General features: G+C 37.9%; 1 protein-coding gene across 1 annotated transcript; it reads right to left on the bottom strand.

Annotated features, from left to right (window-relative positions):
• Positions 1-8: 8 nt before the first annotated feature.
• On the bottom strand, positions 9-17,787 carry RAB5A (RAB5A, member RAS oncogene family). Its single transcript, XM_074838657.1, has 6 exons — positions 17,501-17,787; positions 11,193-11,443; positions 7,382-7,533; positions 6,277-6,399; positions 4,404-4,497; positions 9-1,495 (listed from the first exon to the last, which is right to left on the bottom strand). The coding sequence occupies exons 2-6, from the start codon at positions 11,353-11,355 to the stop codon at positions 1,380-1,382; spliced, it is 648 nt and encodes a 215-aa protein (XP_074694758.1). The 5' UTR covers positions 11,356-11,443; positions 17,501-17,787; the 3' UTR covers positions 9-1,379.
• Between the last annotated feature and the right edge of the window lie 6,618 nt (positions 17,788-24,405).

Here is a 24,405-nt window from a genome sequence, read left to right as displayed (position 1 = left end):
ATCAAAAATATTTTTTTAAACCACTTTATTCAAACCTGAGCACCTCAATATAAAACTAAACACTGGTGAACTGTCATTTTCCTTGCTAAACCCAGATTACTGCAAATTTAAAATCTGCACAAGTAAGTTTCTGCTATCAGTTCAACATTTAAATAGACTAATTCATCTCTTCTGACACACTTGGTAGATTTCATATAATGAAAATAACTAAAAGAATTAGTGCAATATACTGGACAGATCAAAATAAAACGTACTTTGGAAAACAAAGTTGCAAGTTCATTACTGACAGACAGCAGTACTCATGTTACAGATACAGGAGCATCATTTATTACTGTTCTAGCCATAAAGGAAGAACTTAGAACCCCCTTTGATTAGAGAGGAAAAAAGTTAGCTTTAAGTAACTGTACATTCTGTATACCTTTAAGCAACTCTTAAATATTACAGAAAGTATTAAACAAATGTAGACTACAATGCAGAGTACCTATTTACAGTACATTAATATCCAAATTTAAAATCAAGTTGGATGTACATAATCGTTAGTGCACTATTTTTTTCCTTAGGGGAAAAACATAAACTGTAATGGCCAGCAATGATAAAAACAAGAAAGAAGTCACAGACACCAAGTTTTTTGTGGTTTTACTTGAAGAGCTCTTACAGTTTGTAGAGAAAAAAAAATCCTAAGTTGTAAAGTTGAATTTACTGGTCTGTACCCTCTTAACAGATTAGAAATTAAGTTAAACTTGATTTATCACTAATTCCTTTAGATAACTAGCTGGGTTGATATAATTTACATACAGTGTACCAACTAAAACTCCACTTTCCTGCAAGCATAGGGTTCTTAAAATTGTTAATGCAAGTATTATTTGTAATTAAATTATTAAACTATGGAATGTATAACTAAACAGTAGATACCTGCAGAAACAACTGGTTGCATCAATACTGTGAATAAGTTTAAGTAATTTTTAGACCCTGTTTCTAAAAAGGTTTTAAAGCACAATTGAGAATTATGAAAAGTCCCAATTCTATTTATTATAACAGTAACCAGTATTGAGGCTACAGGAACTGGCCAATTAGGTCCATGGAAAGTAGTTCTTCTACACCCCTAATAAGTGATTTTTTGAAACCTTTCAACTGAAGGAAGTTTATTCCGCTTCCATCTCTCCTCTACTGCTGAAATGTTACAGCCAGTGGTGGATACATGCATGTTAAAATTTTAGGTAAAAAAAAAAAAGCCACCTCTTTATCATGAACTTGACTATTATCGTAAGTCTCTTCGCTGTTTGGAAGCTGTACTGGGCCAGGTTAAGCACTCCAATTCCATGGTTATTAACAGTTAGGAAGCAGAAGAATATTGAGAACAGTTTAAAGCAATTGATGTTTTAGTTACTACAACATTGACTCTTGGGTGGTTGTGTGGGTTCAGTAAGGTCTACTCCTCTTCCTCTGGCAGAGTTGGCTCCTGCATTCTGTGGTTCATTCTTGGGCAATTTTTTTGCTATAAAGTCAACAAGAAATAAGAGTTAAAACTGAGATTATACTAGGATTAAATCACCAGAGTACACAAACAGTCAACACTTTATTACTCTATAAGCATATCAATATAATCACTATAAAATTTGAGTTGATTCAGTGTGTTGGTAATAAAAAAGACAACTTCTCAATGATTAACTACCTTATCTATAATTTTCGAAAGTGAAATACATTAGTAACTTGAGCTATCTGCTACGCCAATAAATGATGGTTCTTGTAATAAATCCATTGACACAGAACAGGCTTTAAGATCAGGATGTTAGTGCTAAAAGACACAGAAAGATTAGAAAGGCACAAAACACAGACAGATATGGGTCAAACTACTGCCCAGCTATCTAGCCAGAATAAGTATTTGCATACAACACACAAAATGGCCCTCAGCACTAGATCAACACTCTCTTTTTCAAGCTGTCTCTTCTCTCCAGCTCTTACGAGTCAACTGACTGTGATAATTCTTTGTTGTCCTTGTAGCTCCAAGGTAACTCCTTGGTCCTGACATGAAAAATAAGGGTGACAAATGTTACTCTTCTGAGCAGTAGCTCCTCTTAGCAATTTTCTGATGGAGAGAAAGCTAAGTTCTATGTAAAATGACTTTCATGGGGCTGTCTTGCCCACGTTACCAGGACCCAACAACTATCGCTATTCTACATACTCCAAAGTAATTATTTTGGTCAGCTTTTTAAACAACTTTTCCTAAAAGGAACAAAATGCAAGTATAAGAGCCAGAAAACCAGCAAAGTACACATCAACAAGATGTGTTGTGGTGCTAGATAATCTCATCTAGGCTCCCTTTCCCACAAAAGGTTGGACCAGAGATGATCTTTTGAGGTTTGCTCCAACTTGGGCTGTTCTATGATTCTGTAATAGAACTGGAGAGTTCACATGGTACTACACTGCTGAGACAGCACAAAGAGACAAAGCACAGCAAAAAAATGCCTTTAGAGCACTGTCATTTTGGATTCTAGATACATTCTAGAACTGTAAATTGACATGAATTTTTTTAACTGGAAGTTCTGAACGAGCTCTAAATCAGTCAATTTACAACAGCTGTAGGTTGCATCCTTCAATTCTGTCCATGTTCTCATTTTTCATTTTCTCCCATTTTTGAAGATAATATTCACAAATGATCCGAAGAACTGCATCCATGTTGTGCAAAAGGCTATTCCAAGTTCCATGCAATACTTAGATCCTCATGAAGATTTCCTTTCACAGGGTCCATTGCTGCAGAGATCTTGTTCTGATGCACTGACAAAGCTGAATTTCACCCGTCGATGTAAAAGAATACTCACATGGACAACCAATGTTGCAGACAAAACCTCTGGGTACTAATTGGGCTTTGTTTTCTCAAATTTACTTTGTATGCTTCATCAAAATATGGAGAGGTAAGACTTCTTGTTGATACAAGAAATTACCAAAAAAATTACCAGATTTTAAGGATTAATTTTTTTTTAAACAAGATGCAAACCACACTTTTGAACAAATTAATTTTAAAATTTCATCAGAACAGCGTAACCAAGCATTTCTGTATGATTAAATGCAGGCTTATCTTGAGCATTTGTGAGAAAAATACACTTTCCACTCATACAGATATGGTTCCCTCCCCAGTATTTATAGTTAATATAAAGCAAGTACTTGTTATAGTGTTGCTATAGTGATAATTAAATTTGCATCTGCTGGAACTTCGAACCACATCACAAATTACATTCTGCTTTACTGACTTGTAAAGCAGAAGACAAGAGCTCTTTAGAAACACTTAATTTTGATAGCAATGCTGGATTTCACAAAAAGAAGTAGAATAGAGAGGTCTCTAGTGCAAAATACGAAATAATTTAATAAGGTTATTTGACACTATACGTTACTATTCCCCAGTAGCAGAGCCACTACTATGGTTAAGGTGACCAACCTAAAAATACATGCTTTTTTCTCCATTTTTGAAATTTTATTAACAATGGATTATAATTTTGTACCTTAATGGAATTTACACAATTTCTTAATAACTTATACTTACTATTACATGTTAGCATCTTTACAAATCTCTAAGATTATGTTAGGGCTAGAAATATATTCGTAAGTTTACTTTTCACATGAAGTGTCCTTTACTTATACTTGGACACTGAATTTAATCACATATTGTCATCTTTGGCACAACTTTTGGATTTCAGAGAGCCGCATTTGGAATTCAAATAAAATTTTAACACAGAAGCGTATTTAGCAAATATTTCATTTAGACTAAAATGAACACTTGACTTTTTTTTTAAGCAAGTCCATTATCACTCCCATTCTGAAATGCTTCCAGCTTTCAGTTACCACTGTCTCATAAAAGGTACATTATTCCAGGTTCTGCACCTATCCAAGGCAGTGTGGAGTCTGCTACAAACAACATACCATCAAAAGGCACACATTTATACGCTTTTACTTATATTCTTACACTAATTTGATTAACAAATGCCAAGTACATCTTACAATTAAGAAAAGCTGTGTAAAGCTTTTTATGGTTACCCATACCACGGGAAAGGTGGGCGGTTTTTGTATATAACAACTAAAGCTTAACTTTGCTTGAAGCAGTAGAAGTTTTCATCACGGAATCAAAACAGGTACACGGAACTTGCTGACAGAATTCAAAAGTAACCCAGCTTAGCTATTTCAAGTTAATTCAAGTGTTTTGGTGCTTGACAGAAGACCTGTTCAACTGTACTTTAAGTAAGTTTATCTGACTTCTTCTGAGTATCAAAAAGGATCTGAAAAGGCCTACAGAAAATTCAGCGCCAGAAATAATTTAAATGAAAAACAAAGATCTTGGGTTATAAAGATTGTGATGGCGTATATCTCACGAAAACAATTCCCTTAAATACTCAGTCTGTTCATGAACTCACCAATTGCCATGAATATTTCATTTACGTTCATAGATGTTTTGGCAGACGTCTCCATGAACAATAAGCTGTTGTCATCTGCATAAGCCTGTGCTTCCTGAAAGTTAAAGTAAGATTGCATTACTTCATTATAGAAAAATAAAAAATAAAAATCACACAATCATTACACATTGTACTTTTATTGCTAATGAACAATTTCTATACCATTTTAAAAGAAAGAAAGTTTGTTGAAATACTCATGTGACTGAGTTATTCACCAGCTGTGAAGAAGTTACAATTCCATCAAGCAGTTAAACGTTTAGAAATGCAACCATAAAAATCCTTACTCATCGTAAAAATATCCATATGGAAAAATCTCAGGCAAAAAACTCAATAATAAATAAAAATATTTATTAAAAAGACAACCCTGATCCAGAACACTAGCTGTTGATAGCAAGGATGAGCTCCAGAAAGTGCCACCAAATGTCAGAGTCTATTATCACTCTGGAAAGAAGGCAGTTTGTGAACTATCTTGAATCTTTCAACCATTGAGGCTGATGGATCAGAATAGTTTCATTGTCCTGACAGAAATTCACAGTTATAAAACAAAAAGGCAATATTAAGTATCTTGCCACGTCATCTCTCTTTTCAGTCTGAATTTTGATCTGAAATATGTTGTTTATAAAAAGTTTCCTATTTTTGCCACTTCCTGTGCAATTCCTTAGCCAATTCAGCTGAGAATCTCCAGCTTCTTATGACTATGTAACTGCCTTTGCATTCAATAGGAAATCTGCAAAAAAGTCAAAACTACAGAATACCTATGATGAAAAAAATAATCTACAGCATTCTACATTCATTTAGGTGACATCCGCTATGGTCTAGGTATCTATATGTGAAATAGCACATCAACAAATACATAGAAATCTAAAATGTGCTTTGCAATGAGAAAGGATTGTCAAGCCTGCAAGGAGCCCATAAATCCCCATAAATAAAAAAATGAACATTTTAAAAATATTAAGATTGCAATTGTACAAAAAAGTACTAAAAGCAGTTCTACTTTGGTAAATTTGATTAAGTTTTTGACTACACACATGTATGAAGTTTTTGCTAAATACCACAATTTTTCACAAAACAAATGTCTTCTGTCACGCAGCTTTATGTTACAATTGACATGTAAGTATAAAGTTAGAAAACAGCATGGTTGAATTCTGGCAGGAAAATTCCTAACACACTGCTAACCTTTGTAGTCTGACTCCTATCATTACAAAAGGATTCATGACTATAAACAGTAGTATCTCACACAGTGACACCAAATACAAATTAAAAATGTTAGAAAATTAATGACTAATACAAGCTTAATTCAAATTCAATCAATCATGAATAGACCAGAACCATCTGCAGTAAGTTTTATTTGCTTTGGAAGCTATTTTCTGATCTTGAACATTGCTTCAACAGGACAGCCTAAGCAAGTTAAGCACATCAATCAGCTTTGCATCATACAATAATCAAAATTCTCCTGCTGACAAGTCAGAGAGAATGGTTTGCACTGAGAGTTACTGCTATCTCACCCACTCAAACTCTAGTTTCTGGTAATTTCAGGTTGAAGACAGGAAGAGGTCACATCAAAGAACAGAAATTCAATTAGCCTTAAAGACATGCAAATAAATTAGTTATTCCTCAAAGTCATACTTAACTATTCAAAAAAGTCTATTGCTGCATAGCACTTGTAGAGAAATATATTTTTCAGTAGCATGTATAATTAGTCTCAGTTGACATTTATATTTAGATCATGACCTCTGTAACAACTAGCTATGCTATGTATATAAGCTCCTCCTAAGTTTATTTACTTTCTATTCCAACAAAATGCTATTTCTATAAACAGAAGTTAAGTACATACCTGGAAATCCACAGCTCTTTTGTTAGCTAGATCAGCTTTGTTTCCTGCTAAAGCTATTACAATGTTAGGACTTGCTTGTCGCTGAAGTTCTTTCACCCAATTTTTCGCTCTGGCAAAGGACTCCTGTTAATGATTGCAAAATGATGCAACTGAGTTTTACCATCCTTTTGTACTCACCTATTACCCCAATCTCTGTTATCTATACTTCAGGCAAAAGGCCAATGCAAGGCTGCTACCTTAGTCGAAAGGCATGCTCCAATTTGCCAACTGAGCTTTTAAAATGAAACATTCCTACCTGAATTCTCAAATGTGCTTAGCTGGGATAATGCTGAAAAAGTAAGTGAAGATGGGAAGATCTTTATGTAAACAAGAGTAAGGAAAGAGAAGTGGTTAAGAGAGAAAATAGGAATTTTAATTTCTCCTCTAGAAGAATCAAGTTTATGAACAGCTGTATTGAAAGGGTCCCAAAACACTTTCTAATTACTGAGTACTGTTCATTATGGTACAGGGTTTCTGGGTTTTTTGAAGGTTTTGGGTTTTTTAAGTCTCATGTTACCAAATGCAAGCGAAGCTTATCTATCTGATTTAAGTTCAAATAAAAAGAAATCAAATAACCTTAGATTTTGGTCTCAATGGCTTGTGCTACCTTTCCAGTCATTACCTGTAACTTGCAATAATACAATAGTAAAACAATGTCTTCCACTATCTGAAATGAACTGCCACCAGCAATGTGGTGAGAGTAACAGCTCAATTCTGGTGAACTGATTTAAACGTGGGCTTGAAACACTTCTACAACAGAATTTGCTTTCCTTCTCTCTTTAATACAAAAAAAAAAAAAAAATCCTAGAAACGGTCTTTTAGCAAGAAAAGTTTACAGACACAAGTTAACATTACATAGCCCAATATGAAATGAGCAACCTGATCTAGTTGAAGATGTCCCTGCCCATAGCAGGGGGCTTGGACTAGCTGACCTTCAAAGGTCTCTTCCAACCCAAACCATTCTATGATTCTATGAAATGATGAATTGATTCACACAAGTCAGTGAGAAAAATTAAGGACTGCTAACTTTCAAATCCCACTTGTGCCTCCCTAATATAGTACTTACCTCATTTGTAATGTCGTATACCACTATAGCTGCTTGCGCTCCTCTGTAGTACATGGGTGCTAAACTGTGGTACCGCTCCTGCCCAGCTGTATCCCAAATTTCAAATTTTACTGTTGTATCGTCGAGACATACAGTCTGGGTTAGAAAAGCAGCTACAAAAGAGATAGAGGTGCTGAAACCAGAAGTCTGCTTATCTCTCTATATTCATATAAAATTATGTTCAGAGATGCAAATATGACTTCCTTAAACAATTTAAACCTATATTAAAATACAGCAGGTTTGAAGCAAGCACTAGCTGACAGACTGTAACTCTGAACAACACAGAACAGTTATTTAAACAATCAGTCTTTCCTCAAGTTAAAGACATAAGAAAGCAATAATTGGAAAGAATTCTTTTTTTGGTAATAGTCAATCTGAGTAAGCACAAGCCTTAAGTGTTATAGACATATTTCCTGCTTCAACAGACTATACGGAGTACCAGTAAGAGCATCCCATCATGCTGTAATCCAACAGTTCAGATATTTACAGTTCTACACATTTACATTACTTGAATAGTATCTTAAAGCTTTGATTTTCAGCTTCTGACAACTCCACCTTAGCTAATGGTATGGAAGAAAGAACCACTTCTCAAGAACTCTTGTTCTTAAAGCTGACATCTTTGACTTTGCAAGTGAACTCAAGAATGAATTTCAGCAATATTCTGACAGCCTACAGTTTCAGGGAAACTTGCATCCATTGCCACTACAGCTGAATGCATTACCATAAATAATGGTCTCCTAATTACAGAAAACAGTAACTTATTTCAAGTCTTCAGTTACTCCAAGTAAAGATTTTCCATTCACATTAATGTACATATTAGAACTACGGGGGCGAGTACCCACACAACATACAAACCCATATTACAAAACTAAGCTACAATCTCAAGAATTTTGTGGGGGAAAAAAAACCACTGAAAAGTAAGATTTCCTTCTACTGGATTATCTTAACCCTTTGAGTTTTAACTCAGTCATCCGTTCCACCATAGCTTTTGAAGTTTAAAAATAAGCACACAACTATTACAGTGGTCTGACAAGCTGTCTCAATTACCTGCTTTATAGTCACATTGTTTGCCCAGTTATAGTACATACACAGCAGAAAATGCAACGATTCTAAGAATTTAGATAAAAGTTTGCGCAATCCAGCATAAATGCTTGGAGTTGTTTTTCCAGTCATGACAGACATTTAGTGAAATATAGTGGACTAGCTTGTCCTTGTTCCTTCCACAAACAACGAAAAAAATTTAAAAATTTAAAGACTTTCTCCTTGATGAAATGCAAAGGGAAGCCCCCTACTTGGCTGAACTGGAGACTCATCACTAAGCATACTGACAGACTGTGGGCAATTTAAATTGAATGTCTGAAGAGGCACTGACCCATAACCCTTGCATACCTGGGATGTTACCCTGTCCCACATACTCCAAGACATCATAGACTATGAATCATTCCAAAACTGCTGCAACTTTCAACTCATTACAGTAAACCAAAAGCAAGCCAATCTTGCTTTCATAAAGGACACTAACTACCGTACAGAAGCTGACTAGTTAAATGGTCAGTGTTCCTGCTTCAGGGGTATTAGCATCCATCACAGATGAAGAGGCAGGTTAGAGAAGGTAAAGGCTTTGATGTTCCAATGTTTAATCACCATAAATCTCTCTAAATGCTAAATATCCAAGCACTGGTAAAGCAGGCTCCTCTTGGTAGCTCCCTAAGCAGCCCAGAACCAAAATAAAGAGGGAAAAAACCATACGTCCTGCATCAGACCAAGGGCTTCCTCCTCAGAACCAGCTCAATATTATATTTCTCCAAGGCAGAGACAAGATGTTGAACAAGTAGAATCTGAAGTTCTTAGAGACTTTATTCTTTTCAACAGAAGAATGTATCTACACTCCATAAATGAAGGGAGGTACTCAGGAAGAGAATTAAAACAAGGGTTTTATCTATGACATCCTCTTGTTTTTGTTGAACATTTCAACCACCATAAAATGCCAGTTAATTTCTGCAAACAAGGTAACTTTCTTCTGTCTTGCAAGGACATATTGAATTGGCAATTAATCAGTTGTGTTAATTATATGAAAGCCTATCATCCTTAACAGCCATACTTTTGTCTTAAGCAACTAACAGGCATTGCCACATTAGTCTGAAGTGGCAAAGTCTAGTTACCAAACACACCACCACCATCCAACATGTTTGCCTTTAACTGCACTCTCTTTCAGACGTTTTTATTCAGATTCACAATGCACATAAGCCTGTCTTTGTTAAAAGGCCCTTCTGTATACAAAGAAAATTATGCCTTAGGCAACTACAAACTACAGAATTAGACAGCTTTCTCTATAGAAAACTTTTTCTGAATCCTAACATTGCTACATTTAATATCTCTCAGCTGTATAATATGGCATTTCCTTGTTTCTATTTTATATAGAAGAGGCACAACTTAATAGAGAGATTACACTAAACTCTATATATCTGAACTTGGACTGAAGCTCTTGTTTAACCTTTCTATAGATTTTAAACAGTGTAACAGGGTCTGGTTATCTCTAGTTATATCCAGACACTAAAACAAGAAAAAACAAAAAGGAGGTCAAATGAATTGGAGACCACTGAAACTGAACAATGAACTTCACTTAACTTTAAATGTTTTTTCCAACTAAAAACCACATTGATATTGGGAAGGTAATTCACTATAGATCTTCGAAAAAGCACTCCATGTTACCACATAGTTGTATGAGAATACAGAAGCCTTTCACACCAACACGTATCCTAAAGGCATTATAAAATGCACAATGCCAAAAGTGAGCATTAGTAAGACTGCTAAGGGAGAAAAAGGTGGTTCTATTTATGCTGACAGATATACAAAATAAATACATGTAACAGCTAGAAATACAGTAAAAAAATGATGCAATGAAATTCAGCTTTGCATTTTTTTTGAAAGCTTTATAGATTTTTTACACATCAACAGTTGTTGAAATGTAAAGACACATATAGACCACTGAAAGGGCTTCACATAAATATTACCATGAAACAGACTGATTCACACAACCAGCAACACATACTACTAGAGAATATTTATCAATCCATAAAATGCATATTTTGTTTAAAATCTGTATGCTGTTAGGTAGTTTTAGGATAAGTTTAAATTCATCCAAGGAGGAATACAGCTCAAAGCACAAACAGCTTCAACATACAATAGAACAGAAGAAATCTGCCATGGAGGTGGGATCAAATCTGTTCACAGTTAAACAGATTTTTTTTTTTTTTTAAATTCTAGTAGCCAGCACCTGTTTTGTTTGAAGTCACAAAATGTAAAAACAGCACATTAAAAATCTGTGATTACTAACAAAGAAAGGTATATCCAGAAATGTAGCAAGTTCTACCAAATCAGAACTAAAGCCAGGATGCATAAATGACAACACAACCTTTTTGGAGGACGAAGGACTTTGTTTTCATAGCAACTAAATTCTTAATTCTTATTAAGCAGTTATTTCATGCGTTAAGCATACAGCACAATTAAAATAGCCACACATCCACCCAAAATATGTAACATCCAGCCCAGTTTTCAAAACTGCGCAGAGTTCAAGCACGCATTTGCTTTCTCTACTTGACATTGATGTTTGCCAACTACAAATTTTAGCTTAGAAAGTTATAGTTCTCAGAGACATAGGGCTCAGCTTTGATCCTTGCTGTCAGTGACCCATTCTAGAAGTGCCACTACATTTAAGATTGTCAAGGATAATATAAACTCAACGTGAAACAAATTAACAGGATCATTTCCTTACCTCCAATTGTACTTTCTTGAAATTCATGAAACTGTCCTTTTACAAAACGAAGAACCAAACTTGATTTGCCAACTGCAGACTCTCCTAAAAGTACGAGTTTGAACTGGCAAATTTTATTTCCAGCATTTGGCCCATTGGGTCTTGTTGCTCCTCGATTAGCCATGCCCAAATTAGAAAGAAGTCCTTTGTTTCACTCTGTTGAAAGCAAGTTCCAGGATTCAGATCTCAGTGGTGTTTCTGCCAGTAACAACCTGTTTATGGAAAGACAGTGGGCGGTATTAGATTTATAAAACAAGAAAAATCTAATTCACGAATGCAACATGGATTACATATAACTTGTCCTAATATTTACCAAAGTCAATAGTCTGGAGTACAGCTACCATCACTGTTAACATGTCAACTATAGACAAAATCTATGACAAATGAACCAGTTTTCTTCAACACCTAGTCTTCCCATTAAAGCTTCAAATCAGGACATTTAAATTCAATTATGTTTCTTCTTGCAAGACTTCAGTATCTTATTTCTTAACATATCAAGATTGAAATAAAACAACAGATTCAGACTTTCACATTACTGGTAAAATATAAAGTGACAAGAAATAATAATTTTCTTCCATAGTTTTGCTATTGCTAAGTAATATTCTGAAGTCAGCACCATTAAAGGATGCTAAAAAAAAATTGAGCAAATTGGGAAAACTCAAGCACCACATCAAGTTCTTTGCAAGTAAACCTCATGAATTCACTTCTATCACATGTATCAAGTGCAATTTCCATAAATAAAAGTACAGAACTTGATGTACAAATCATGAATACCTTCTCTAGTTAACAATTGTACTTTGAGAAGCAAAAATAAAGCCTTCCACATGTAGAAAAATGGATTGTCTTGACCAGTAAGAATTCTAGATCACTTTGAGCAAATCACCAGAGAACTATCATATGATGATAAATTGCTCTTTCCAATACTAACACGTTCTAGCAGATCAATATTCACAACAGAGATCTTTGTTAAGAACAAGTATGAGCATTGTATTCCTTAGTCTACCTACTCTTCTTTCAAACTCCTTTAAAAAAAAAATCACAGTATTATTCATGTGGACAAGGAAGCCTTTAGATTCTGGTGGTACCACTTCTAAGCCTAAGATTTACGCTTAGAGATTAAATCTTTTTGCAGGTAAGCATTGCTGTATGAAAGACTGGCACAATAATTTTCTGTATTCTGTTTCCTCCCAGTTCCCAAAACAAAACTCCAAGCAAGCCCACAGGAAATATACCCAAGTGATGGTTACTCAGCTCCCAGTGAGAAAAACATCTGCTTCTGTATTTCTGCTAAAAAAACCAAACAACCAAAACCCAGCCTATAACTTTGTCCAGTTGATTATTTACTTGAATTGTGCATACTTTGTGGGTATACAGCTTTCCTAGAATCTAGAATGCAAGCAAGTTAGTTTAGAGCATATTTTCCTAAAGCACAAAATGGCTTTTATATATATATATACTGCAAAAAGGTAAGCAAACCTACTACTTTCAAATGACTTCTTGCTCTTTCTTCCTTATGGTAAAGCAACTACATTTTAAACCAAGCAGTAGTCTTTAGCCATCTTTCCATTTCAAACTACTTAGCACATGTATCAGGCACTTGAGCATTCCAGTTTGCTACACATCTAGCTCAGACACTAAGTCTTCCTTCTCCTTCCTAACTCTCCCTTTTGTAAAGTCAACACAAGTCCTGAAGAATCTTCTTTTCTGGAAAGTGCTTCTAGCACTGTAGCAGAACCCCATCCTCCACTGACATACCCCCTTATAAATTAATTTCTATGCAACAAGAAAGAAATCTTAGCATTATTTATTCACCAACCTAACAGTTGAAAAGGTGGTATTTTATTTCACTGTAAACAGAGCTTGCATACAGGTCTTAAAAAAATATTTTCAACATCTTAAACTCCTATTTGCTCATGTTGCTCCTTTTCCTGTATCTCTCAAAATAATTTAGCTTCTTCCAGGTAGGATATTCCAAGCCTGTATTCATCCCTGTCTATCCCAAATTTGTGTCCTGTTTGACTATTATGATATCCTTAAATCAACAGATTTTTTTCCTAATTTCAGTTGCACAACATGATCTAATAAATATCAAATTTTAGATATATGTTCTTCCAAACACGTGAAAGAATGTTTCTGTGAAGCAAAAAAGCCCCTGCATATCCCACCACCATTGTTATTAAGTACTATGATAATTACAAACTAAAATTCTTACTCATTAAATTAATTATGGTTGAATATTTCAGAATACAGGAATGGATCCAGTTATTTTAAAATACCAGACCTCTCATCCTTACACCATAAAACAATTCATGCACAGCTGTTGTGTTAGTTCTCAGGCAAGACCCTACACGTGCTGCTGAAACTCTTCAGAAGTAGTGGAGCAATTTGGATAAAAATGGATCAGTGACAACAGTTAATCTCTCTCTAATTATAAGAGAGAAAGCAGCAAGGCATAGCCAAAATATACGTAGCTCAGAATAGTGTTAGCCATTTGTTTATCTTTTCCTTTGGAAAAGTAACGAAGACAATTAAGTTATTTCTGTTTTAAAACTAAATACATCTGTTTGCTGTAGCATTCTAGTGTGTTTGGATAACCATGAAATAATTTAAAGCCCTTTAATCTTAATTCATCCCAAATTTTTCTAGACTCTGCAGCATTAATAAAGACGTAAGAGCTACATCCAATGACCATACAAGTTAGTACTCTTTGGAGGAAGTGACTTCTGGATGACACACAGCAAGGAGATCAACCCAATACACTGGTTACTCGCTATGACTACTATTTTGCTTGCTGTTTCCCATATGGAGAGCAGAAGGACGTATGATAGAAAAACAGACAAGACTGATAAAACTCGCATAATATCTGTTTCAACTGGTCATTTATAGCTTTTAGTTATTCAGATTTGTATCACTTACAAAACAATAATTATTACCCCTTGCAAAACTCCTTCAGAACCCACCAAAGCTGAAACAGTTTGTCAAGAAAAACACCTAATTCAATTTTTATAGATGCCCAAGCTACAGAAGCTGTAGTTATCAGAGAAATTGTAACAACCTTGTAACACCCCCCCTCAGAAATCATTCTAGACACTCAGATACCATGTACAAAAATAACCAGCTGTCAAGCTGGTAGAGATCACACTACAAGAGAGGTAGGCCATCAAGTCCAGGAAACATACTGCAAACATCATTCACTAGTCACATCAATATATCTAATAACTTAATAATAAACCTACTACAGTCATACCACCCACTTTTTAACAGCTCAGGGTAAAAAAAAAAAAAAAAGCAAGACTGAAAACCTGATAGAGCACATCCAGATGATTTTGATATATTAAAATTTACTAACACCTTCTATAAGTGTATACAGAAATCAACATCTTTTGAAGTTTCAGATGATATTGGAACTGTTCAGTAAGTTCACAGCACAGTAGCATACAAACATGAAAAACAAGGAATAGATTTTCTTAATCTGAAGAGAAGCAGTATTACAGTTTAACATAGACATTACAGAATGTTTCTGGCCTAGTCTTTCCACATTTGTGTCAAACATAGTGCCTCACAAGGATTTAAAAGTAGATTTCAGTGCTACAGACCCCATACATGCTCCAAGCCTCAGGTCACATTCATTCTCCAGTTCCTTAAGTCATCTGTAAAACACTGGCCTGGAGAACCATAAGAAAAGCACCACAGAAGAGAGGAAGACTACATTCAGTACCCTACACACACACACACTGCAAACTCAAGCCTTTTTTGACAAATCACTTTCAAGACAATTCTCAACACTTACTTCAAGGGCTTAGCAGCCATACCTATTTTTTACCCTTAGCTTTGGTGAAAATTTCCAGGAAAAGACCCACTAGTGTCTCTCCCTGCCATTTTTGTATGCTAAGCAAACTTTGTAATCAATATGTTTGGAACATATGAATAAAGAAAACCTTGAGAAGACATTTTAATTCATCTACACAAAAGCAAGCACATAACTGTTTGACTTGCAACTGATACGTATGAAAGTTATGTAGGGAAATTACTCATATAAAAATCTGACAAGGAAAATACTATAGAAGTTTCTTAGATGGATGGCTCCATATGGATAGAATGAGGGAAATTTTCTTACTTATATGGAGGTTAATGTGAGAACTCCATCATATATTAAAAATTAAGGCCTATTTTGCAGTCTTGGGCACTACAAATACATAGGTCCTTCTGGTAAGTAGGAACTTTCACTCTTCTCATGAATATCCCCCAAAGGCACAGCAGCTTCATGCTGAAATGCCAGAACAACAAAGTTTGGAGCATATTATTAGGAAGTACCAGTTAATCCTACCAAGTAATTGACCAGATGCTGGGTATTCTCATTACTCTAGAAGAGAAATTTATATGCTTGTAGATAGTTTTTATTAATGAGTTGCATTTATGAAAGAGTCATAAGTATTTTAATAGATCACCACAGAAATTTTATTATGTTTGAGTCTGTGTAGAAAACACCAACAGTCCTAGCCAATATCTACAAACTCACACTTTAATGGCATAATTCAGTCATGTAAGCATTCAGACCAGTGCCTATTTTAAACTACAAGAAAGCTAATACAAAAGTATCAAAATAACAGTAGTGACAAAAGCCAGCCTACTGAAGAGATTAAGACAGCTAACATTGTTCCTACAATGAATGTGATTAAGTGCATTATCAAATACAAAGACCAAAACAAAAATCTGTGGTAAATTTAAAACAGGAACATTCCACCACTTTTATACTTCAGAGCAAATGACAGTGTTTCTTACCATGAGCACACTTACTATTGTAGTAATTTCTAATAAACTTTTTCACACCTCACGAACAGAGACAGATCATACAATGCTAAGGTTGCAACCGTTACCTACTTTAAATTTGTTTATAGTGGACTACCTTAAATGCTTTAAAAAGCAGTATCTAAAAAGCCTTATTTATTAGACACTCCTACCAACCAAGTTTTTTGTTACTCCCTTCCAGGTTTGGCAGAATTAATGTGGCATCTTACTGCAGTGTTCAAGACAGGGATGCTTACAACTGTCAAAATGCCTGTCACATGTAAGCCAGTTTATATTGAAACATAATGAGACAGTAAGTTAAACAACTGATTCAAGAAAGTCACTGCAAAAAAATCACAGCCTTCTAATTAAAGATAATAACCATCTCATAAGCTCACATGAATGATGTATAGTAACAATTGCCTTCAGATAAACTTATTTATCATACAGGAAATGTAAGCAATAATGACTGCACTACCATTGTCTCTAGTCATCTCACTTCAGCCAACGTCTACCTTCTCCCTGACATTTATCACAGAATAACAACACCCGCATGCAATCTAGCCTGCCTCCAACTCTGAAAGTCACAACCAAATTGGAAAAAACAAAGATGCCATGCTTTTCACTTGGTCTGAATGTTACATGGAAGCCACCGATTAATTTCAGCTGCTTAATCAGCTGTTCAACCTCTCTTTTCCATCCCCAGGCTCTGAAAGAGGCATAAGGTAGAAAAAAAAAACCACAATCAAAAATGCTGAGTGAACAGCCTTTCATGGCCCTATTGTTTGGAAGATTTTGGTAGTTCTCAGACAATTCAGCTCTCCTCTAAAACATAAGAAGGCATAGGTTTGTTCCTCCACCATACTTTAGCTTTATGGCCAGTTCCAATTAAGTCTTAGGTAGAGCGTACCGAGTATACTAGGCCTGTCGTGATCCCCCGGATGGCGACGCGCTGAGTATTTTACTGCCCACCTTGTTCACCGTCTCTCCTCCAGTCGCAAGTGAAAGGGAAAGCGAGGGGCCCATCACCCAACCTCACCCTCCGTAGCTCACAAGCAACTCGAAGGAAAAATCCCTGCCCTTGTAGCTGGACCCAGACGGTGATAACTCACTGCAGGAGAGCCCGCACGCAGGGGAGGATCCCCAGCTCTCTCCTTCTCGCCGCAGTCCTCGGGCCCAGCCCCTCCAACCCCCGCCGCCGCCGCCGCCACCACCACCACCACCTCCCCTCCCCCGCGGCTCCCTTCCAGGCACAGGAATAAGGGGAAGTGGGAAAATCGGGGGCGCCATTTTGAGACGGGAAGGGAGAGACCAGCCTCTTCTTCCCGCGCGCCGCGCTGCCCACCTCGGTAGCCCGCAGCAGGGCCCACTGCTCCCGCAGGGCCCGCCGGCGGTGCCCGGGGAAGCGGCCGCCGGCAGGAGCCCGAACGACAGACACCCCCTCCCCCAACCCGGTCGCCGCCGGGGCCCCCCCGCCTCACCTGGCCTGGCCGCGGCGGCCGCGCGCGCGGGAGCGAGGGAGGGGGAAGAGGGGGAGCCGGGCGGCGGCGCAGCGACGTCCGTCCGTCGGTCGGTCAGTCGGTCCGTCCGGTGGGGCTGGCAGGTGAGCCCGGGCAGGGTGGGTGGGTGGGTGGAGGAGGGGAGGCGACTCCCTCGGCGGGGCGCGGGAGAGGGGTGGGGGCGAGGGGCGGGGGCGCAGCCGTGCCTCACCCAGCCCGCCGCCGACTTCCGCCGCCGCCGCCTCTGCCCCGACCAAAACACACACACAGGGACACACGTACTTCCGCCGCCGCCGCCACGTCACGGCCCGCACGCGGCATGCACTTCCGGTTCGCCCGCGCGTCACGTGACTCCCTTTCTTTCCCACCTTTTCCCCTCGTGTGTGTGTGTGTGTGGCCGTGTGTCCCCTCCCCTGGGGGGGGGCGGACGTTACCATGCCAACGCGGAGAGGCGGGACACCCGGGCCCTGAGTCGCCGGCACCGAAGGGAGCATAAGCGCGACGCGGGGCCTGAGGGAGGGGTGTCCCCGTCCCCCCCTCCCCCTGCTTCCCTGCCTGTGCTTTGTAGCCGGGTAAGTCCCGAGGAGCGACCGGTCACTGCAGAGGTGGCCTGTCAGCAGCAGGGTGAGACCTTCGACCGTTTGATCCGCAGGGTGCCCCGTACCGCCTGCTGCTCCTCAGCGCCGAGCAGGAGCGTTCCTGGGAGCGACCAGGCATCTTCCATGCGAGTCCTCTAGGGACTGCGGGCGCAGTGCGGCCTGCCGGGGCCGCTGAGGTGCCCGGGGCAGGAGCTGGGTATCACACAGACGGAAAAGTCCGGGCTTAATGCTTTAAAAGAACCAGTTTCTCAAGCTGTTAGTCAAATGAGTTGGAAGAAGGAACTACACAGGAAAATCTGAATTACAATCGGGAATTTACCTTACTTTTAAAAAAAGTGAACAACCACTGATAAAGCCTTAGAGATAGGCTTGTTATTGGGACACTGCTAAAACTTAAAGAGAACAGGTTGCTAACACAGAACAAGTCTTGATGGCTTAGTAGGTGGGTACAAGCAATCTGACTTAATACATGCAAATATTAAATACTACACCTTGCTATAGAGACTGTTGGGCATACATCACTGGTTTTCTGTATTACGGTTGTATTTTGTGAAGCCTTTGTAATACTGTGTGTCTTTTTTATCTTGATAACAGGAATAATGCTGAAAAATTTGAGGATAGTTCAGGAATGACATTTAATAATGGTTAAAAGACTAGAAAACTTGCCTCATGGTGGAAAATGCAAAGATCTGCTGACCTCATAAGAGAGAAGGGTAAGGATCACTTGGTCGCAGACTGGGCTGTATAGGAAACAAAACTGGTAATAAGTGTATCTTCAGTCTAGCAGATTGAACAAGGTCTAACAGTTGACATTTGAAGGAAATAAAAACCAGAGCCGGTAAGACATTTAATAAGTTTTATCAGTAATGGTATTTAATCATTGGTACAATTTAATGAAGATTGTTTAGATACTCCCATCACTGGAAATACTGAAGATTTGATGTGCTGTCTCCTCAAAATATGCTTTGGGTCAACCACATGTATTTAATTGAAACAAAAACTAAGTTAGGGAAAGCCGGTGGCCAGTGTTACACTGGAGCTGAGGCTCCATTATGCCATTCATTCATAAAATATATGACTAGTGTTAGTTGTCCAGTCAGTCCTCTTGCCAGTGCAGGTTTATATTCTCCTGTTGTTGCTGCTACTTTAAGAATATGCTGAGAACAGAAAGAAAGGTATAATCAATCATGTCAGAGTCTTTCTTTTTTTATCCATGCTTTAGTGCTGCTTTAGAAATACCTCACTACTTTTAAAATATTATAGCAGATAGCCTTGTAGAATGAGAGAGAAATCAACAAATCTCATATCTGTCAGCTTTTGTGTTTTCCTTTTTTTTTTTTGGTCTTTTTTTTTTTTTCCTTTCCTAGTATGGATATATCAGTATTTTAAAAATTACTGTAGTGAATGGAATAAAACCAGACTGTTCTTTTTCTTTTCTCCTTCTTCAGTTCTTTTCCATGTACTTTTCCACTGGTAGCAGATTGGTCTCAGGGTAATAATTTCACCATTCTGCTTTACTAATTAAAAGTTAATCACTTACATAAATGCTTTTTGTAAGGGCAGTATATAACTTAGAAAAAGTGAAAAGGACTTTGAGTTCACCAGTGATGTAGAATGCCAGACTAGCTCCAGAGAAACATGTTTGAAAGTATGCAAGTTTTCTGAGCTGTGAGTTTGCTGAAGCTTAAGGTGAAGACTGCCTTTTAGAATATTTGTCAGAGTTGCTCTTTAAATCAGGTAATCCTGCCCTAACGTCCTGTTTATTTGCCCTAACCCTCTGACTGGTGTCAGTGTGTTCAACTGGACTGCAGGATTTGCTGAGCAAAACATCAGAATCCTCATAGACAGATGTTTTGTGCGGTACACATTACGAGCATACATCCAACCAACTTGGCAGCTGCTCACTTGCTCACTCGCTCATTTCTCTGCAATGGGAGAGAGAATAGAATAGGAAGAACAAAAGCGAGAAAACTTGTGGGTCAAAATAAAGACAGTTTAATAGATGAAGGAAAGGGGAGGGTGGGAAAGGCCACATGAAGGAAATCACTCCCCACCTCCCCCAAATAGGCCAATGTCCAACGAGTCTCCAGGCAGCAGCCATCTTGGAAGCCAGCTCCTTCTTCCTCTACCTCCAATTTTTATTGCTGAGCATGGTGATATGAAATATCCCTTTGATCAATTAGGGTCAACTGTCCTGGCTGTATTCCCCTCCCAAGTTTCTTGCCCACCCCCAGTGCACCTCCTGGGTGGGGATGATGACAAAGAGGAGAAAAAGAGAAAGCCTTGACCCTGTGCAAGCTCTGTTCAGCAGTAGCTGAAGTATTGCTGCGTTAACAACACTGTTTTAGTGCACCACAGGCTGCTATGGAGACAATTAACTCCATCGTAGCCAGACCCAGGACGTACACGAACAGTTTTGGATCAAAAAAATGAACATATTACACTGTGGGTCTTTAGAATTACTTGAACTTAAAGTCATTTTAGAAATTAGATGCTCATGTCATACATGGCATTTCATGTTTCACTTAATCTACTCCAATAAAGAGCCACTGATGGAAGGTATGATCCTAGTCCATTTCCATTTCCAGCTGCAAGCTTACACCTCTTGAGTAAGTTGCGATAGCTTACAGCTGCAGAGTGAGTTGGATCAACCACTTACGTCATTCAAAAATTATTCACCAAAAGACATAGTTTTGTAGTGGCTCAGCTGACTGAACCAACTCATCTGTGGCTGCAGGTTGACTAGATCTGGTGCAGGTGTGAGCAAAGGAGTTTTAATTCAGAAGACAAAGAGCCCAGAACTGCACGTTTCGCAGTAAGCTTTGGTTAGGTGTAATGTGAAACCACATGCTCAGTTTACACAAGAAGAATGAGAGAAAATACGAAACGTAATGCAGCAATGTTCAGAAAAGAAGAACCGTAACATTCCATATGTAGGGATCAGATATTCAGTACTTCTAATATAAAGAAATACTTTCTAAAATCAGAGTAATCCTTCAGATTAGCAAATGTGTAATGAATAAAAAGGGGCCAAAAGTGATAAAGAATGTATTACTTTCACATGAGAGATTAGAGAATTTTTCTCTTCAGAATCCTTTGAGCAGACTGAAGATACATTGCAGTAGGCCATTTTGCTGAAACTGCTAGCATGAATGCAAGTCTCACATGCTTTTTGTCTGTTAAGTATATAGGCAGTCCACGTTTTGGGTTATGTGGTGGATGCACTCTGAGACTCAGCTCCTGCAACAGCAGAGCTACCATAGCAGTGTGCTGCTAGAAAGCGTGTTACACATACGCGGAGCCTACTGGCTAACTAGCTCCATGACCACAACACAGAGCTATAGTATGTCTTCCTTTGTGAAACTCCCCAGTTGTTCATAGCTGGTTGACGCTGACATATGGGGTCAGCAAACAGCAAAGATTCACTGTGAGTGTGTGAAAGGGAGGCAGGAGGGTGTGCAGCAGTGATCAAATGAGTGAGTTCCAGTTACTGTGTTTTGGGTTTGACAAGTCTGTGAACGTGAGGGGTGAAGATGTGTTTCTTCTGTTGTAGTCTGGACAAACAGCTGTTTAAGAAAAGCTCAGAAATCACCCAGATAGCCCTACCAGCGTTCATGTTTTCATATTTTATGTCATCTTGGGTCATACGTCAAATACCAAAAGTGAAACTGTGTTGGATGATGTTAACAAAAAAAATTATGTTAGTGGGTCATGTTTTCACCAGATGGATTTCTATCTATTTCAGCATTTCTCATTTAATAATATGCTCTGTTCAGTCTTTTTGTGTTTAAATCTGACTCTAGATGTGTAATAATAAATGGAGTTTGACTTTAGAGGACGTGCAGAATCTCTTCATTCTTGAACTTCCCAAATTTTTTTTAATATGACCATCTGGTATAATATCCTTTCTTCTGTCTGTCTTCTATCTCTGCTTGTGTACATTTTCTCTGTACATCCATTGGTTTGGTCATATCGTAGCATATAGAATGTGTGTGACACGTAGAAGGCAGTAACTTTCAATCCATAAATGAGTAAAAACCATGAAAGTAACAACAGCAAAGTGTATCAGCATGGCTAATGTCCTTCAAGAGTTTCACAAAATTTGCAGCATTTTACATCAAGTTCTCTGGCCTTGAGAGATCTTAAGAAATTTACAAACTTGGTGCTTTGACTGCCATCTATGCCAGCACCATAGTCAGAATGAGAACTGTGTTGCAGAACATGGTGTCTTTGTGCTTCATAAAGAAAGTAAAATGCAGGGTTTTAGGGAGTTTCCATTCCTCAATTTTAGCCTGAACAAGACAGAAAAAGGTACTATATTGTGGGAATTGGATGTCAGTTAATAGTGGTAACTTTCAAATGACAAGTACTGTCAAGTAAAAAAGTACTCTTGTAGAAGGGAATATTTTGTTCAATTCTGTCCAAAATGGATTTCTCTAGAGATCTGGGTTTTTTTTAATATAGGAGATGACAATTTCATGCTGAAGTTAAGAAAGTTTTGATCTTCTTTTCTAAAATGGAGTTCAGGGGGTGTTTTTTGTTAATTCATCAGTTTATGTTTAAAATGTACAGATCCTTCTTAACTACTCTTCCTGCACACTAGACTTTCAATCTAAGAAAGAATGAATATGACACCGATTCCTAAAATGAGCACAATTATATGGAGAAGGGGCAGCTCTTTCACTGGATACATCTGCGTCAAACTTTGAGTTCACATCTTGTATCTGCACTGTGGACTTAGGAAAACACCTAGAAAATAGAGGTAAGAAAACCCTAGCTTTTAGAACCCTTTCTCATATGGTGTATCCACCCATAGTGCTGAGAATGCACTTAGCCTGGTTTTTACCAGACTGAGTCCTATCTACCTCTAATGCAATTTATATGAAGTGAAAATCTTTCCAAATTAATCCACTACCATTTGAGTTTCATTTCTATGACTTCAAGATTCACATTTTAAAGAATAGTTTTTTTTTTCTGATAGGGGGTGAAAATATGGGTGCAGTTTTTACAGCTTAACAGTAGAGGGTTTTTTATATAGGAGGTGAAAGAGATGTATTCTTCTCTACCTCTTTAGTAGCCAGTGTTCTACAGTATCCACTCTGCTTTAGTAATTTATGGTAGAAGCAGCTCCTGCAGATAAAAAATGTTTTCCTGCTTTTTCTGGCACCTGGATGCATCTCTTGTGGAAAGCAGCCAGACAGGCATCTCCCTCTTCCACAAAGAGGCTAACAAATGAGAGCATTTCTAAGAGCAGGTTTTTGGTCTGAGGGGGTTTAGGATCTGTTTCTAAGAGATGTGTGAAAGATAGCCAAGAGAAGCATGTATGTTAGTGGGCTTCAAACTGATTTATCAGGACCTGCAGTTCTGCTGGGAAGAAACAGGGGCAAAACAGAGAAGGTTGAGGACTTCTGGTCTACTTGTTTCTGCAATAGGCGTTCTTTTTATATGGCCATGTCCTATTTTTCTACCTTTGACACAACCCACTCCATCGGGGCTGAGTGGATTCTTTAAATTAGCAAGTGTGGCCACCTACTGGGGAAAAAAAAATATAAAAATAAATCAGAAATAACCGAATGTACAAAAATTGTAATACCTTGAGCACAGGTATATAGCCAGCTAGAAATACAACAAACGCAAGAATAAAAATTCAAGTCCCAGTTTCCTGTGCCCCACTATTACCATATAGTTTTTGTGATACTATACTTTGCTCTTTCTCTGTATAAATAGTTCCCTCTTTTTCTGACAGTTTTATCCTGACCTAGTTACTCCTCTCAATCAGATCAAATTCATCCCTGATTTCTAACACCTGCAGTTTTTTTCAAATCACTATTTAGCCTTTAGTGGATAGAAATTGCACCTGACAAATGAACAGATCACAAGGCAAGATGTAGCTGATTTTATTTACTCTTTACTATTTACTATTTGCTATTTATTTACTAAACTACCAACAATTATTGCTTTATTTGGCAGGAGCGCTCTAAACTTTAAGTAACAACAAATATGATTGAAATATGAAATGAATGAACACGTTAAGAATTTACAGGAAGCTTCTTTAGTTCCCCCGTTGTAGATGTTTTGTATTAGCGGTGTGGTACAGCCATGTCTGCCGCAGGAAAACACACCTACTTTTGAAAAGACACCAGCGTGGCAACAGCTAGATAATAGCTGACGATAACTTAATGTTACCTGAAGAAGGTTAAGATACTACGTTCATGCATGCTAGAAGCTAGCTGATCATAGTACTGACATGTACTCTGACATGCCTCTAACAGCCAGCTGGAGCAGGTT

Source organism: Strix aluco, chromosome 1 (genome assembly GCF_031877795.1).
Source record: "Strix aluco isolate bStrAlu1 chromosome 1, bStrAlu1.hap1, whole genome shotgun sequence".
NCBI lineage: Eukaryota > Metazoa > Chordata > Aves > Strigiformes > Strigidae > Strix > Strix aluco.
The sequence above is the reverse complement of the archived record's forward strand: the minus strand, read 5'-3'. Positions and strand labels throughout refer to the sequence as shown.

Coding starts and splice junctions, on each gene's coding strand:
- RAB5A (XM_074838657.1), bottom strand. CDS start 11,355: ATGGCTAATCGAGGAGCAACAAGACCCAATGGGCCAAATGCTGGAAAT. Junction 7,534..11,192: donor TCAAGAAAGTACAATTGGAG/GTAAGGAAATGA, acceptor TCTCTTTTGTAG/CTGCTTTTCTAACCCAGACT. Junction 6,400..7,381: donor TATACGACATTACAAATGAG/GTAAGTACTATA, acceptor AATCATTAACAG/GAGTCCTTTGCCAGAGCGAA.